General features: G+C 39.4%; 1 protein-coding gene across 2 annotated transcripts in view; it reads left to right on the top strand.

Moving 5' to 3' along the window:
- The window catches only part of Shmt (serine hydroxymethyl transferase), a 131,813-nt gene that overhangs the window by 39,894 nt on the left and 74,087 nt on the right, over positions 1-17,832 (top strand). For both annotated transcript variants that reach the window (XM_067150094.2, XM_067150093.2), the window contains exons 3-4: positions 3,070-3,245; positions 3,391-3,573. In XM_067150094.2, coding sequence (XP_067006195.1) covers positions 3,070-3,245; positions 3,391-3,573 — 359 coding nt within the window. The remainder of the gene's footprint in view (positions 1-3,069; positions 3,246-3,390; positions 3,574-17,832) is intronic.

Genomic DNA, 17,832 nt, shown 5'->3' with positions numbered 1-17,832 from the left:
ATGCAACATTCCTTGTTCTTTATTTTTCTTTGTCACAATGACACAGGTTGGTCTTTGGTGATGATGGGATAGGAAATGGCTAGAGGTGGAGAAGGAAGCAACTGTGGCCTTTACTAAGGTATATCCCCAGCATTTGCCTGATGTGAAAATGGGAAACCACGAAAACCATCTTCAGGGCTGCGGACAGTTGGGTTCAAGTCCATTATCTCCCGAATTCAAGCTGATACCTATGTAACCCAAACCACACACACTTGCTCGGTGCATTCCTTGTACAATTACATTTTGGCACTCTTGTAACTTAAAAATATCGCTCTCTTGACATTGCAACATTTAACTGGCCATGGCTGAAAACTGGCTGAGATCTTCACGTACCTTAAGGTTTATTGATCGTGATACAAAATACCGAACGAATTGGAAGTTGATGCCTCGTGTAAGAAATTATGTGTTTTATCAGATGTTGTTAAGTCATTTCGAGGGATTAGAGCTCGCTTTATCATCACTTATTTCCAAATCTAAACTATTTTCATGCATACTTCTTAGAATTAGGCCCTAATTTGGTTCTGTTTATGAGCCGTTGGGAAACATTCCGATATCTAAGGAGCATAACTGTGGCTCCAATTTTTAGAATAAGAATATGTGGAGGTAAACAATTAATTCCAAGGAATTCAAGCATTATGTAGAAAATTGAAGTAGCTAGCTCTCATCTTCAGTAGGCCTATTATTCTGTGGATGCTAGTGAATAGTTTTGAACTACCGGGTATAAGCCCAATGACTCAAATTAAGAGTGGCAACTTTCAGGGAAATCATGACATCTTTCGCAGAATTGAACGTTTTGCTATAAATTTGAATCGCTATATCATCCATCGTGTGCTAAAATTCTGGCTGGTAGCTCAATATTATTGGAGCCATCACCATTTACAGAGGGGTAATCACCATTATCGATTTCTTGTAAAAAAAAAAAAAAAAAATCAGCAAATTCCTTTTTCTTTTTTCTGTGGTTTTGCCCACATATTTTTATGTAAGTGATGTGTTTTGAAGAAGGGTCAAAGAGGAGAGTATTTAATACTATTATAAATAAATAATTGTTTGGTGATAAGTATGTGGCAAAACAGGCAAAAACATTATGAAATCTTCAGAAACAATCATTTTCCCACCAGAAGGAATCAATGTCATTACTTAAGATATATTTTAGATGACTATTCACACATATTAATGAACGACTGATTGCCATTGGGGCTTCATCCCATATTGAGCCATGCTAATCAAATGTAGTCAGCTGCTTTGAAATTTAATTTTAACCTAGACACTGAACACTCGTTCAAATTTTGAGGAATTTTGAATGAAATGTGCACTGTTCAAGAAAGACGTGTGACTGTATGTATGTGCCTAACCCCTTCCACCTCCCCGATCGTGCCTCCTGCTCAGCGCTCTTACAGTTCAGGTAGCCTTGAAGTACTGGCGAGCGTTGTAGCAAATCAGAATGCTGCATTTTTCTTTCATAATTTAAAAATATACTGCAAGAAATGTTTATGCTTTTAAAGATACTCGGCAAATCTGTAGGCAAAGAGCTTTAATCAGAATGCTTTACGGTGTCAATCGGTTCGGTCGTTTTCTCAAAATCATGGTTATAAAATTCAGACTACTGTTTTAAATATATTACAAAATTGAAGATAAATATGATTTAAATCAAATAAATCATTGATTTTGATTTTTAAATAAAAATCCTGATTTTTTTAACACCCTCCTAGGAATAAAGACCATGTTGATATTGTTTAAAATGACATGTTATAATAGTCCCAAGATGTCATGTTCCCTGCCATCTCTTGTGAGATTCACACTACTGATGACCACCTTTGAAGGTTGGCATCTCTGCATTAACTGCCTTGTCTTGAAGATGGGGTCTAGTGTTGATCTTCCATTTCAAAACCCATATTGCTCTTCTTGTAATTGTCCTTCCACTTTTCTAGTACCCTTTCAGATATTTTTGCTATCTGAGATATGAGTGTGATTCCTCAATAATTATCACATACCTTCTTGTCCCCCTTCTTTACTGCAGTCACTTGGTACAGATTCCTCAATAATTATCACATATCTTCTGTAATTTACTCCAGTCATTTGGTACAGATTTTTCTTTCCAGATACATCTAAATAGCCTATTCAGCCATTCTAGATGAATGGATCTTGCTGCTTTTATAATTTTCACACACAATTTGTCCAATCCCACTCCTTTTCCCCTTTCATTTGCTTGACAGCAATTTTCACATCTTCCATTGTGATTTCAGTTTAGGATTCTGTCTCTTCACTCTCTATCATCTAGTCTACAACGCTTCTCACATTCAGGAGTTCATCAAACTAATCCTTCTATCTTTCCTTATCTTCTCTGGTTGTGTTCTCTCTCTCTCTTTTTTTCCCCCCGTTTTACTGCTGTTCACATCCTATTTCCAACTCTCATGAAATCCTCCCCAGCTTTCCTTTACTTACTACAGTACTTTCTGGAACCTTATTTTTATTTCCTCATACTTTCTTCAGTTTTATCCCTATTCCATATCTGCCATGCATTCCTCCTATTTTCCACTGCTTTCTTAATCTTTCGGTCTCTCAGGTATTCTGCTGCAAGCACTCTCTGGACAGCTTACAAATGCCTTGTTGATCATATTTTATTACTTGGTTGAGTAGGACTGCTGTGGGATTTACCATAGTATTATTGAATAGAAGTGAATAATGATAGTGACCTGGATTATTTATCGAGGCTAGTATGGATATTATTTTCTTCAGAGAACGTTTGGCATTAACAGTTTTGAATTGTTGAGAATAAATTTATGGTAGTCCTTGGTGATTCACTTATTGACACAAATTAACCCATGAACCCTATCTCACTATCAGAACCTGTCATCGACAAGTTCAACAGCAAGTGTTTAAATCTGAATATTAGTGAAATCGATGATTTAGGCTTCTTTCCTCCATGACCTAAAAATGGTGGAATGTTGTGTCTAAAACAGGTACACGTAGGAGTCTTGTCATTAAAAAAAAAAAATTGTTTCTGTTATAATATTGCTATTTATTAACCAGGTACTATGGAGGCAACGAGTTCATTGATGAAATTGAACTGCTATGCCAACGACGAGCTCTAGAGGCATACAATCTGGATCCTGCCGAGTGGGGAGTCAATGTTCAGCCATATTCTGGTTCACCTGCTAACTTGGCTGTATACACGGCTATTGTTGAACCTCATGGTCGAATTATGGGTGAGGATTGTGTTATTTACGTTATTAGAAAGTAAGTGTAATTTGTTAAATAAGCATGTACCTTAGTGATATTCTCGTCCAGTTTGCTTTTTTTTAAATACTATACTATTTCAAAAGGCCATGTAAATGTTAATTTTCGTTACAGGGTTGGACTTGCCTGATGGTGGTCATTTAACACACGGCTTCATGACTGCTACAAAGAAGATTTCTGCTACATCAATATTTTTTGAATCTATGCCATACAAAGTAGATCCTACTACAGGTTTAATAGACTACGATAAGTTGGCAGAAACGGCTAAGTTATTCAAGCCCAAGGTAATCGTTGCAGGTCAGTATAAAATGGAGCACATTATTATATCTCTTCTTTTCAGGATGACTACCCTCACAGGAACGAAAGAAAAGCTGAAATATAATTTATAAGCAGAGATTTGACCCTGAATTAGGGACTGCTTAAACCTTTCTGCTGTATTTTATGTGTAGAAACCTTACTACGTTCTAGCAAAGAAGCATTTGAGACAGAAATAGGCACGTCTTTGTTGCACTTGAAAAATAAATATACTGTATTATCTGTGGTCCGTCTATCTACTCAAGTTCATGGATTTGGGCAAAATTGCTGCCACGGACAGCTGTCATGATGTACGATGGTCTGATGACGGGTAGTCATCAGGTAACTTGGATCGTAAGTGCAGAAGATCACTCATCAGTTCAGTGCTAGACGACGACAATGTGCAAGCAGCCATATTATCTAGAACCATCTCCTCGCCATAGGGTACAGAAGCAAGCGTCCTATGAGGGTACGTCTGCTCAACACCCATCAAAAGGTAAAACGATTGACATGGGCAAAGTAACACTGCCATTGGATGCTTGAAGCATGTAAAAAAAAGTTGCTCGGATGGATGAGACGAGGTACCAATTGGTACATGCTGATGGCCAGGTATGAGTGATTCATCAACCACCCCATTGCTTCTTCTTTCAGAAGAATTTTCTGAGATATGAAAACAAACAGTGCCCTCTTGTTTGTGTCATGTTTGTTGTTTCTGTAGGTTTGCTGATTTTTTAATATAAAACCAAGTGCTAAAAGGTTTATGGAATAGATGGAAAACTTTAAGCTCACATTGTTTGGTATTGTCAAGTGTTGCTTGAGTTTTATCGATGATAATAAACAAACAAATTTCAGATACAGTATTCAGGCTACATTGGTGCAAAACCTGTAATTGTTAATATCGCATAGATTACTCACTATCACAGGTTACAGTGTTGTAGTTTGTTTGTTTGTTTGTTTGTTTATTTATTTATTTATTTATTTATTTATTTATTTATTTATTTATTTATTTATTTATTTACTAGCTGAAGTACCCGTGCTCCGCAACGGGACATAAATAAATTACAGTGTGAAGGTGACAGTTAAAATAATATTGAAGAGTAAAATAAAAGGCTGATTGGATTAAAAATAATTGTAATGTGTATGTGATTGCTTGTGAGTTCATCATGTAATGCAGTGAAAGCAATTTGTTAAAGGTGAACAGATTAAGTGTGAAAGGAACTATGTTTAATGTGGACAAACATAGCACAGGATAGCACGTGAAAGGAACAGTGTTTAATGTGGACAGATGCAGCACAGGATAGCTTACTCCATACAGGCCGATCGTAGCCAGTTCAATGAACACCTACCCAACCCAATGGCAAGTGCATGGCCGGCAGGTACGCGTGGAGGGGATAGGCGAGGTGCAGCGCGGAGGTCTTGTTTTATAGCACAAATTTAGGTTGTACTCGCTAAACAATGGAGATGCACGAAAAGTGATAAGGACCTTTCATATAGGAAATTAAATTTTAAACCTCTTATATACCATCAAAAGTTTGCTATTTCTTAGCGTTCTCTTTTTATTTTAAATAGAATTATGAACGTTTGAAACCAAAGGGTGTAGTGACGTCACTAAAATGGTCGCCATCTTTAAATAGTGCAAAATATCTCAATCGAAAGTAGCCTACATGTTAACCATGTAAATAAGCTATATTCATGCAAAATTTCATGTAAATCGAACCAGTGGTTCTTGCGTGATTAACACACAGGCACACACCATTTCATTTTTATATATTAGTATAATTTATTTATTTACGAAACACAAGATACAGCTACACTGTGCAAATTTCACTTGTACTGTCAACAGACTAATTAACAAGTGTAAACCTTCATGATAAAATATAACAAACTTAACGGAAAAATAACAAGATCAGGTACACAGCCTATTAATAACAACTGTCCACATCAAAATCCATGAGATTGTCCATGTTCATAGCCAAGTCGTTGTGGGTCAAGATGGCGGTGAAACCACTTCACATCAACTTATCCTTAAGAGACTGTTTACACCCCTCCCGAATATACTTTTACTTGATGCTAAATCAAGCTCTTGTCTCCTATTAATATTGTTAAAGAGAATTGGGAGGCAGATTAGGAAAGATCGTTGAAGTATTGAGTGCTGAGTGTAGGGAATGTGAAGAAGATCTTTGGTTCTGGTGGAGAGAGAAGAGTGAGACGAGATGTTCCGAGCAGTAATGCCCATTTAAGATCCTGTAGAGGAAACTCAGGTCAGCTACCTGTTGCCTGATGTGCAGCGGTGACGCATTTATTGCCCTTAATACCTGCTGCGTACACAGATTTCTGAGCTTGGGGTTTCTGTTCCTAAAAATTGCAGCAAAGGAGGACACTACTCAGTCTAACTTGTTAATATTGGAGGGAGAGGCTGTTGTCCAAATCAGAGAGCAGTAGTTCAAGAGAGGTTGAATGATTGTGAGGAAGAAGTGACGAAGAGCAGTGGGATCAGAAATTTCTGTGAAACCGTAGAGAATGCCTCATAATTTCATAGCCTTGGTTGTATATGTTTCTATGTGGTTCTTGAATTGTGATTTTGTATCTGATATTACACCTAAGTCATGCTGTTGCATAACTACGGTGATGAGCTTGCCAAGTAGGTAATATGTCAGTAGAGGAGATTTACGTAGTGTTATGGTCATGTGGCCGCATTTGTGTTGGTTGGGGATAAGTTTCCAAGTACGGCACCAGTTCAAGAGGGCATTAAGTGAGGACTGTAGAAGAGCTGCATCTGGTGTATTCCTGGTCTCCCTAAATATCTTGCAGTCATAAGCAGAAAGTAGGGTATTTGCTGTTTCATTGAGTTTGGACGGCAAGTCATCCATAAACAAGGAAAATAGCAAGGGGCCAAGATTACTGCCTTGTGGGACACTGGAGGTGACTGGTAACCATGAGGATGAAGTGCCTGACATTAGCACTCTGCCAACGGTTATGTAGGAAGCCAGCAAGAAGGGTCAGAAGACTGCCATGTATATTAAATCGTTCGGAGAGTTTATGGAGCAGCAGAGTATGGTCTACAGAATCGAAAGCTTTCGAAATGTCTACGTAGTAGATATCCAGCTGTGATTTAGCTGCAGTGGCATATGATGCAAAACTATGCAGAGTGGCCAGGATTGTTAGACAAGAGCCACATGGTAGCAAACTGTGCTGATTGGTTGAGATATAGGGCAAGGTGAATGCAAGGAGACGCTTTCAAAGATAAAGGATAGTGTGAGGAGAATAGAAATTGGTTGGTAAGATGAAACATTAAATTTGTTGCCTGATTTGAGAAGTGGGACAATATTTGCCTGTTTCCAGAGAAAATAGCCCGTGGCAAAACATCTGTTAAATAATTTAGAAAGAGGGACGCAAAGGATACTATCAGTATTTCTTAGGAAAAGAGGACCTACAATGTTGGGGCCGGTAGCTTTGTTGGTACGAAGAGTTTGAAGGAGGTTATGGACTTCACTTTATATGGTAATTATGCTTGATAGTGTTCTGTTTGAAACTGTACCTACGGGAGGGATTGGTTGCTTTTATGTGGTATGGGAGAAGTTGAGAAGAAATACCTGTTGAACAGTCCATTCAGCACCGTCTGCTGTTGCATGCTTGTGGCTCCGCCCTTCTCCATGTGTTGATGAGACTCCAGTAGCGCTTGGGATTGTTGCGGGCGTTTACGGTGACTGTGTCTATGTGTCTTTTGTAGTCTCTTCTGACCATAAACCTCGCGTGGCGACGGATTTGAGCAAAGATATTGTTAGTGTGTGGTTTAGGGAAGTCTTTCCACAGGCGCCAAGCTCTCTTCTTATTATTTAGTATCAGTCTGGTCTCTTGTGATATCCAGTGTTGATGTTTGCTGTAATATCCAGTGTTGATATTTGCTAGTAGTAGCTCGTTGTGCCGGTACGAAGTCTTTAATTGCAGCTTGCAGCCAGTCGTACAGCAGGTCAAGAGCCATTTCTATATCAGTTATTTCGAGAAGCCTCCAAGAAAGGCATTCCAGGGCATGACAAATTGCAGGCCATTTGGCACGGCGCCAGATATAGGTAGGGCAGGAGTATGTCCTGCTGTGGGGCTTTGAGAAGAGTTGAGGTAGGAGGAATGTAGCATCGAGGGACTGGTGCTAGCAGATGGGGTTATTGTTTAAGTTCCAATGAAGAGAGCATGAGGTCCAGGGTGTTGGGTCAACGAGTTGGGTACATATTAAACTGTTTCAGTTCAAGGCCATTAATAAAACTCTCTATAAAGTATGTGTCACAGTTGTTGCCTGACAGTCCGGTGGATGGAGAAGACCACTTTATAGATAAGTTAAAGTCACCCATTAAAATTACTTCACCGTGAGGGAGAGCTGCAATGACAGAGTCCAGGCTATGATCAAGGTCACAGAATGGGCTGTCTGGTGGTCTATAGTAACATCCCACAAGTACAGGGCATTGAGGAAAGAGTAGCTCCATCCACACTAACTCACAGTTCCGTTCGAGATCTGTCCTTCGTTTAGATGGTAACTCTCTGTTCACTGCTAGCATCACTCCACCACCCAGAGTAGCGTAATCTTGGCAAAATATGCTGTAATTAGCACTGAGCGGTAGTTCACTGTCACCAGCCCACAAGAGCCATGTTTCAGCAAGTTCGATCACGTCAACTTCTCTTAAGTCTGGCAGTGATAGTTCACAATCAGACAGCTTATTATTTAGGCTTTGCACGTTCTGACAATAGATGTTTAGATCTGTTTTCATTTCACAAGTAGTGGGACCGGGGTTTGTATTAATATCTCCCGCCAGTAGGAGGCAGCAAAGCAAGCCCCTAATCGCTGAGCAACTAGATCTAGGCTCGGAGCGAGTAGGGAGGCGCCTATCTATCTGGAAAATGGCGCATCCAGTCAGAGAGAACGCCGGAATGTGGTAGTTTCTCTCTGCTAGTAGCTATGTAAAAGGAGAACTCACTTTTTCACATGCACACACCGATTCCAACTCGAATAGAACTGTACAGAGAACTGTAAAGTGCAACAACTCTGATTATTACCACACGAATAACACAAACTGCAGCAGCACTAAACTTACGCTTGCCTGCTCTTGCCGCCATGTTGTGAAAGTGCATGCCAGTGAGGATTGTCTTCTTGTTGGCTCCTCAGACCAAAGATGGATGGGCAGCCAGTGTAGGCATTTGCATTCGTACTATCAATGAAAATTGGATTCTTCCCAGAACGTCAACATCATTCAGTGTTATGCACCACAGACTGGTTGTGAGAATGAAGAAAAAGAACATTTTGAAGAAGACATAGAGGAAAGAATAAGAGGAGATGGAATGATCATCATAGGGGATATGAATGCTCAAATAGGGACTGTGAGAGATGGATATGAAAGTATTCTGGCACCACATGGATGGGGTCCACGAAACCCAGAAGGAACTAGACTCCTTGATCTCTGTCTGAGGAACAACCTTGAAATAGGAAACTCATGGTATCAAAAACAAAAAAGCTATAAGGTCACAAGATATGGATCGTATGTACATACATACATTATCATTATAGACTGTTATGCCTTTCAGCGTTCAGTCTGCAAGCCTCTGTGAATTTACTAAACGTCGCCACAATCCTCGATTTGCAACTAGTGTTGTGGCTTCATTTAGTTCTATACCTCTTATCTTTAAATCGTTAGAAACCAAGTCTAACCATCGTTGTCTTGGTCTACCTCTACTTCTTTTACCCTCCATAGCAGAGTCCATTATTCTCCTAGGTAACCTATCCTCCTCCATTCGCCTCACTTGACCCCACCACCGAAGCCGGTTTATGCGTACAGCTTCATCCATCGAGTTCATTCCTAAATTAGCCTTTATCTCCTCATTCCGAGTACCCTCCTGACATTGTTCCCACCTGTTTGTCCCAGCAATCATTCTTGCTACTTTCATGTCTGTTACTTCTAACTTATGAATAAGGTATCCTGAGTCCACCCAGCTTTCGCTCTCGTAAAGCAAAGTTGGTCTGAAAACAGACCGATGTAAAGATAGCTTCGTCTGGGAGCTGACTTCCTTCTTACAGAATACTGTTGATCGCAGCTGCGAGCTCACTGCATTAGCTTTACGACACCTTGATTCAATCTCACTTACTATATTACCATCCTGGGAGAACACACAACCTAAACACTTGAAATTATTGACCTATTCTAGCTTTGTATCACCGATCTGACATTCAATTCTGTTGAATTTCTTACCTACTGACATCAATTTAGTCTTCGAGAGGCTAATTTTCATACCATACTCATTGCACCTATTTTCTAGTTCCAAGATATTAGACTGTAGGCTTTCGGCACAATCTGCCATTAAGACCAAATCGTCAGCATAGGCCAGACTGCTTATTACATTTTCACATAACTGAATCCCTCCCTGCCATTTTATACCTTTCAGCAGATGATCCATGTAAACTACGAACAGCAAAGGTGAAAGATTACAGCCTTGCCTAACCCCCGTAAGTACCCTGAACCAAGAACTCATTCTACCATCAATTCTCACTGTAGCCCAATTGTCAACATAAATGCCTTTGATTGATTTTAATAATCTGCCTTTAACTCCATAGTCCCCCAGTATAGCGAACATCTTTTCCCTCGGTACCCTGTCATATGCTTTCTCTAGATCTACGAAACATAAACACAACTGCCTATTCCTCTCGTAGCATTTTTCAATTACCTGGCGCATACTGAAAATCTGATCCTGACAGCCTCTCTGTGGTCTGAATCCACACTGGTTTTCATCCAGCTTCCTCTCAACGACTGATCACACCCTCCCTTCCAAGATGCCAGTGAATATTTTGCCTGGTATACTAATCAATGAGATACCTCGATAGTTGTTGCAATCCTTCCTGTTCCCTTGCTTATAGATAGGTGCAATTACTGCTTTTGCCCAATCTGAAGGTACCTTACCAACACTCCATGCTAATTTTACTACTCTATGAAGCCATTTCATCCTTGCCTTTCCACTATACTTCACCATTTCAGGTCTAATTTCATCTATTCCTGCTGCCTTATGACAATGGAGTTTATTTACCACCCTTTCCACTTCCTCAAGCATAATTTCACCAACATCATTTTCCTCCTCCCCATGAGCTTGGCTATTCACAACACCACCAGGATGATTTTCTTTTACATTGAGAAGATGTTCAAAATATTCCCTCCACCTCTCCAGTGATTCCCTGGGATCTATTATGAGTTCACCTGAATTACTCAAAACACTGTTCATTTCCTTTTTCCCTCCCTTCCTAAGATTCTTTATTACTGCCCAGAAAGGTTTCCCTGCTGCTTGACCTAGCCTTTCCAGGTTGTTACCAAAATCTTCCCAGGACTTCTTTTTGGATTCAACAACTATTTGTTTTGCTCTATTTCTTTCATCTACGTACAACTCCCTGTCTGCCTCGGCCCTTGTTTGGAGCCATTTCTGATAAGCCTTCTTTTTACGTTTACAAGCTGCTCTCACTTCGTCATTCCACCAAGATGTTTGCCTTTTCCCATCTTTACACACAGTTGTTCCTAGGCATTTCCTTGCTGTTTCTACTACAGCATCCCTTATGCCATCCATTCACTTTCTATATCCTGAACCTGCTTACTGTCTACTGTTCGAAACTTCTCACTAATCATATCCATGTACTTCTGTCTAATGTTCTCGTCCTGGAGATTTTCTACCCTTATTCGTTTGCAGACAGATTTCACTTTCTCTACCCTAGGCCTAGAGATACTTAGTTCACTACAGATCAGATAGTGGTCTGTATCATCGAAAAATCCGCGGAAAACTCGTACATTCCTAACAGATTTCCTGAATTTGAAGTCTGTTAAGATATAGTCTATTATGGATCTGGTACCCCTAGCCTCCCATGTGTAGCGGTGAATAGCCTTATGCTTGAAGAATGTATTCGTAACAGCTAAACCCATGCTAGCACAGAAGTCCAGCAAACGCTTCCCATTCCCATTAGCTTCCATATCTTCCCCACATTTACCAATCACCCTTTCGTATCCTTCAGTTCTATTCTCAACTCTCGCATTGAAATCGCCCATTAACACTATTCTATCCTTGCTGTTGACCCTGACCACGATGTCACTCAATGCTTCATAAAACTTGTCAACTTCATCCTCATCCGCACCCTCACATGGGGAATGCACGGACACAATTCTAGTCCTAATTCCTCCAAATGACAAATCTACCCACATCATTCGCTCATTTACGTGCCTAACAGAAACTATGTTGCGTGCAATGGTATTCCTGATAAAGAGCCCTACCCCAGACTCTGCCCTTCCATTTCTAACACCCGTCAAGTACAGTTTATAATCTCCTATCTCTTCCTCGTTATCTCCCCTTACCCGAATATCACTTACTCCTAGCACATCCAGATGCATCCTCTTTGCTGACCCAGCCAGTTCTACCTTCTTTCTTCCATAAGCCCCATTAATATTGATAGCTCCCCATCAAATTCCATTTCGTTCGCCAAGTTGTTTCCAAGGAGTCCCTCGCCTGTCAAATGGGAGTGAGACTCCGGTACTCCCATAGGTCCGAGGCTTGCTTAAAATGTTCTGAGCTCGGTAAATTCATGAAGCAGGATGCCACCCTACTTGCACATAGTCCAAGTGAGGATCTCTCCTCTAACGGATTATGGACCACCGGTGGATTGTATAGTCCTAGCCGCCTGAGCACAAGGAGGGCCAGGACTCAGAATATGTCCGAGATGCCCACTCCCATTCCATAGCAACTGGTATCCCGACTGTCAGAACCACTTACTAGGCCACTCAGCCATTGCCCATGGTTCACGAACTAGGACGTGACTACAGTAACCCACAAACATGAACCACCAAGATATGGATAAGATGGAAAAAATGAATCTCTTATAGACTATTTTTTGATCGAGAAACAACTACAAAGTAGACTGTTGGACACAAAAGTGATTCCTAGTGTCTCCCTGGAAAGTGATCATAGACTCCTCATTGGATACTTCAAGTTTAACAAGTTAAAAGAAGTTAGAACCACACAGGTAAAGAAACTCAAGGCATGGAAGCTGAAGGAAAACGATAGATTAATGGAGTTCCAAGAAAACATCAAAACAGTACTACCAAAGACAGATGAAAGAGCAATTGAGGAGGAATGGAAGGATCTGAAAGAAATTCTAGTAATAATAACTGAGAAGGTATGTGGACGAACCAGTTGCACTAGAAGATGGAAGGAAACTCGATGGTGGATGACAGAACAAGAGCTGCTGTCCTGAACAAGAACAACTTGTTTAGAAAATATTACAAGGACCGGACTGACCATAATAAGGAACTATACAGGGTTGCTAAAAAACAAGCAAAACAAATTGTTACAGAAGAACGAGAGAAGTGGTTGAACAAGTAGAGTGATGAATTGAAAGAGGATGGTAATGGTAATAAGAAAATGGTATGTGGGATGATGAAAAATAGAAAAAGAGATAATGAAAATCTGATCACTGAAAATACAGAGGATAGAGAGACTTGGAAGGCTTACTTTAATGAATTGCTAAATGTGAATTGCATGCAGCCTTCAAAAAAATACAGTACTATCACATACAAGTCTGCTTCTGACAACAGCGTTAGACTTAACATGGAGTGATGTAGAATATGCTTGGAAATACATCAAAACCGGAAAATCAGCTGGTGCTGATAAAATTAATGGAGAAATGATCAAGGCTATGGGTATTTCTGGAAAACATTGGGTCTACAGACTCTTTTGTAAGATCTGGAAAGAAGGAGACATACCAGTTGATTGAAAAACAGGCATCATAATTCCAATTTTCAAGAAAGGAGATAGAAATAAATGTTTCAACTGACAGAGGCATCACTTTAACATCTCAAGTTGGTAAACTTTATGAAAGAATTATAGAGCGTAAAATCAGACCCCTTATTGTAGGGAACCTCTTAGAAGAACAGTATGGATCCAGGAAAGGGAGATTTAATCTTTACCGTCCGTCAGTTAATAGAAAAATACTACGAACACAACCAAGATTTGTGGTTAGCCTTTCTGGGTATCAAGAAAGCATTTGATGCTGTGAACAGAGAGAAGGTGTGGGAAACACTGAAGAAAATTGGAATACAGGATGACATACACAGGATCAAAAATTTGTATGAAGATACCCGCAATAAAGACAAAACACCTGTAGGAATGACTGAAACATTTAATATAAAATCTGGGTTAAGACAGGGTGGTGTTTTGTCTCCTCTTCTTTTCATCACTGTGATGAACGAGATTCAGAGAAAAGTTCACCAAACCATTGGACAGTGTTGCCAACTTGCATTTTCAAGATCCGCAAAATACTACTTAAAATCCGCTAAAATTCCGCCAAGAAATCCAACCTTATTATTTATAAGTATCATATTCCGTATTGATTGGATTCAATGTAATAGACAAGAAAAATGTTCCACCGATCAATACTATTTACTGTGAATTCATTGTGAATTGTGGGTTGTGAATTCATTCACAATAAATTCACAATAAATAGTATTGATCGGTGGAACATTTTTCTTGTCTATTACAAAGAAATCCAATCTCAAATGGTAATAATAATAATAATAATAATAATAATAATGATAATAAAGTAAATGTCTGCACTCACCTGATCTGTGACTTTCACTGGGATTGGCGAGATGAATATTCTTAAAAAATTAATTGGTCATCCTCATTCACGTCAAAGAGTTCAAAGGCAGACTCGTCTGTTGTTGTGCTGGTGCTAGGGCGTGGGTCGTCCGTGCTGCGGTATGCTGCCATGGTCCCGATCTGGCGAAGTACGTCTTTCAGTAAATCGTTTTCGTGGCAAAAATTTTTTATGCGCCTCAAGCCAGCCCTTACACTTAGGGTGGAATTCATCACTTGAATATTCAACCAGTTGTGTTGAGATGTTTTCACCATGTTTAACTGGCTAAATGCTCTCTCCGCCTCAGCATTCGACCACGGTAAAACTAACAGCATCAGTGCCAAGTCTGAAAGTTCTAGGAACGGATTCAAACCCGATGCATCCCTGTATAACCTAACCTCATTCCAAAATTTTACCGTATTGCTTGTATTTTGCCACGTCACCGTTGTTAATTTTGTTCATTAAAAGTTAATTTTGGTTATGTCACAATTAGGCAGTTCCATTTCCTCAGCTAATGGTATGATCGGTTCTTTTATAACACATAGGCATTTGGTTGGTGAGAGTAGTGACACTTTCTGAAGAATGTTTACATTTTGTGGCATACGGCTTTGCAATTCAGATGCAAGACATAACAGACAATTCTCGCATATTCCCGGAAGATTATCTTCCGCATCCAAGGTTGACATATTATAATTTTTCAGTTCTGTAAACAAACTTCCTACTTTGTGTCCGAGGTAAATTCTATGGGCTTTGTGATGTCGTATGTCAACTGTCAGTAGATCTTCCTTATATGCTGGTACTACTGTTCTTCTCGTCAGTCCCGTAATCAATACAACCTGATCATTCAACACTTTACAAGGATCTGCTGAGTTCGATTGAAACGAGTGATTTACATGCTGACATTCTGCTAGATAAGGTTTCAGGAAAATCAAGTTAACTTTGTTTGTAACATCACGGTACATATTGTAGAGTAGTTCAGCAGTATAGCATTTGTCAGTCAACCTAACTTTTTCAAAATGTTTCTGTAACTCCATCCATTGAGAAAGGATTGCCACCTCATTTGACATCCATCTCTTGTTAGCCTTATGAACAATCTTAAGTGGATCAGCTCCTTCACTGCTTGTATTGTACAAAAGTTTGTATGACAGCTGGCGTAACGATGATTTGGAAAACAAGGAGTACGACTCTGATGGCAGGAATTCTACATTTCTAGGTAAAGTCTCCCCTGCAGCTGCAGATATGACCAACTGCACAGATGAGACACACAGGATCAAAACAAGATAACTTGCTTCTTTCAGTTTTTTTATGCACGCCGTTATTGACGCCTACCGTAACTGATGCATTGTCGGTTCCAATTCCTCGCATTTTCTGGATATCTAATTCTAAATCCGAAAGCACACACTTCAGCCCTGCTACAATTGCCATAGCGTTACCCTGTTCAAGTTCTGCCATACCCAGAAAAGTGGAAACAATGCAGCTTTGTGTTTTCGAGAAATAAACTACACACATGGCGAGCAGTTTTGACACTGTTATGTCAGTGGATACGTCTAGAAAAACACTGAAATGACTGTCACCAATGTCAGTTTTTAGTTCGTCCTTAAGGTGAGGGAAAAGGATATTCTTTATAATACCACTGCACTTTGTTCGGTGTAAATGTAAACTCGATGCGTGTTCAGCTCCCTTAAAATACTTTTTTGTGAGGTCAGAAAGGTGGTCCACACATCTCATCGTGCAGTGATTTACACTAAATAAGGCTAGTGCTGCTTCTGTTGCCACGCATTCGTTGCTGTGTCTGATAACGTTAAATTATAACTTCATTTGTCGCTCGGATGTAAAAGGTTCAGCGGCAAATAGATGTTTTTTGCTTTAGGAATGGAGAAGCAAATCTGACAGTATAGGCTTCATAGTGCACTGACAATACTTGCACCGTGCATTAGAGCTACCGGAATCAGTGGGCACCTGAATTAGCCACTCTTTTAGCGATTAGTGATTTACCCATTCTTTCCTTAACTTCTGCGTGTACCTTTTGTCCTATTTAGATATGGTAATGAAATATAATACAACTGTAGTAACAAAAATATTCAAACCTAAGACCACGATTCAAGATACGTTACACTCCAAACACTTCCTAATGCACCAATAATTAGACACTGCGTGAATTCCCTACTCAAGGGCCACACACAGAACGGGCCAGTTCATTAGACGGTCTTCCTTCATAGCATAAATATAAATGCTACACCCTCACAGTTTCATTATCTGTCGTCATTCGTCAACTAAGAGATAAGTACCCTTCCCCATGCTTTACAAATATACGATACCATGATCTCATAACATCAAATCCCAGTAACATGTTTTCCTCATGTGATTGCTAGTGCCTGACAAGAAATAATATGGAATAGCTCGGAGACAGTAGCATTTTGGTTATTCAGAGAAAAAGGCATTTAAACATCTTAACACTCATATAAAGCATGCTATTTGTAGTTATATCACCTATCGCTAGAGCGCAGAATATTACCGCTATCACTTGTATCTCTTTGCTGGTGAAAGGATACATCCTCCTGGAGTTACATCCTGCACTTAACTCATTTTTAAAAAAAAATGCCACTTATACCGTTATAGTTTTCATCCATTCAAATTTTAAAAACGTAAAATGGATAAAACACTAAATTCCGCTATAATAAATCCAGAATTCTGCCAAAAAATCCACTGTCCGCTAAATGCTATATTTCTCCACCGAGTCTCTTCTAATTCTGCCAAATTTAGCGGAAAATCTAAGTTAGCAACACTGCCATTGGAGGAAAGAAAATTAAAGTTATCTTGTTCGCTGATGACATAAGCTTGCGGGGAGACTCTAAAGAAGACCTTCAAGAACAAATAAACTCCTGGACAGTAGCTGTTAAAGAATATGGACTCATCTTCAGCCAAGAGAAAAGTGAGATTATGGTCATGAAAAGATACGGACAACCAGTGGAACACATTGAAATGGAGGGGAAACAGCTACAGATGAATCATCAGTTCAAATAACTTGGAAGTGTTATCTCTGATACTGATTCTGTAGACAAGGAAATTTCCCACAGAATTGAGACAGGTAGCAACTTCTCCAAATAGTTAAAGATATCCCTGGAATTCATTGCTGACTGAACAGATCAGTTAGAGAAACTTCTGGCAACTGTGTGTGAGCATATAGGTACATGACTCATGGTTTTGACAAACTTTTATTTGATGGCATAGTTAGTATGGCATCATTGTAGTGTGCTTCAAGTTTGATATTACACAAATGTTTATGTTTAGATTACAGAACTCGTATTCTTAATAACTTCAGAAATGATCTATGTTCATGTTACGATGCAGTGAATTCACATATAAGTGTAAACACTGCGTGTATAGCCACTTGATTAAAAGAAATAAATTTCATTATAACAGACCCGTATCGAACTGTGATTACAATAGTTAAAATAATGTATTAATAAGGTCCACCTTTTCAATACAAATTGTACAGAGTTTAAATTACATATATGTTCAGGAACTAGTTTTGACCTAACAGTAGGTCATCGTCAGCCTAAAGCAAATTAAATACATAATTATCGAAGAAATTAAACAATGTAGGAGAGAGAGGGGCA

The sequence above is a fragment of the Anabrus simplex genome, chromosome 6 (genome assembly GCF_040414725.1).
Source record: "Anabrus simplex isolate iqAnaSimp1 chromosome 6, ASM4041472v1, whole genome shotgun sequence".
NCBI lineage: Eukaryota > Metazoa > Arthropoda > Insecta > Orthoptera > Tettigoniidae > Anabrus > Anabrus simplex.
This window is presented reverse-complemented; position numbering and strand designations above follow the sequence as displayed.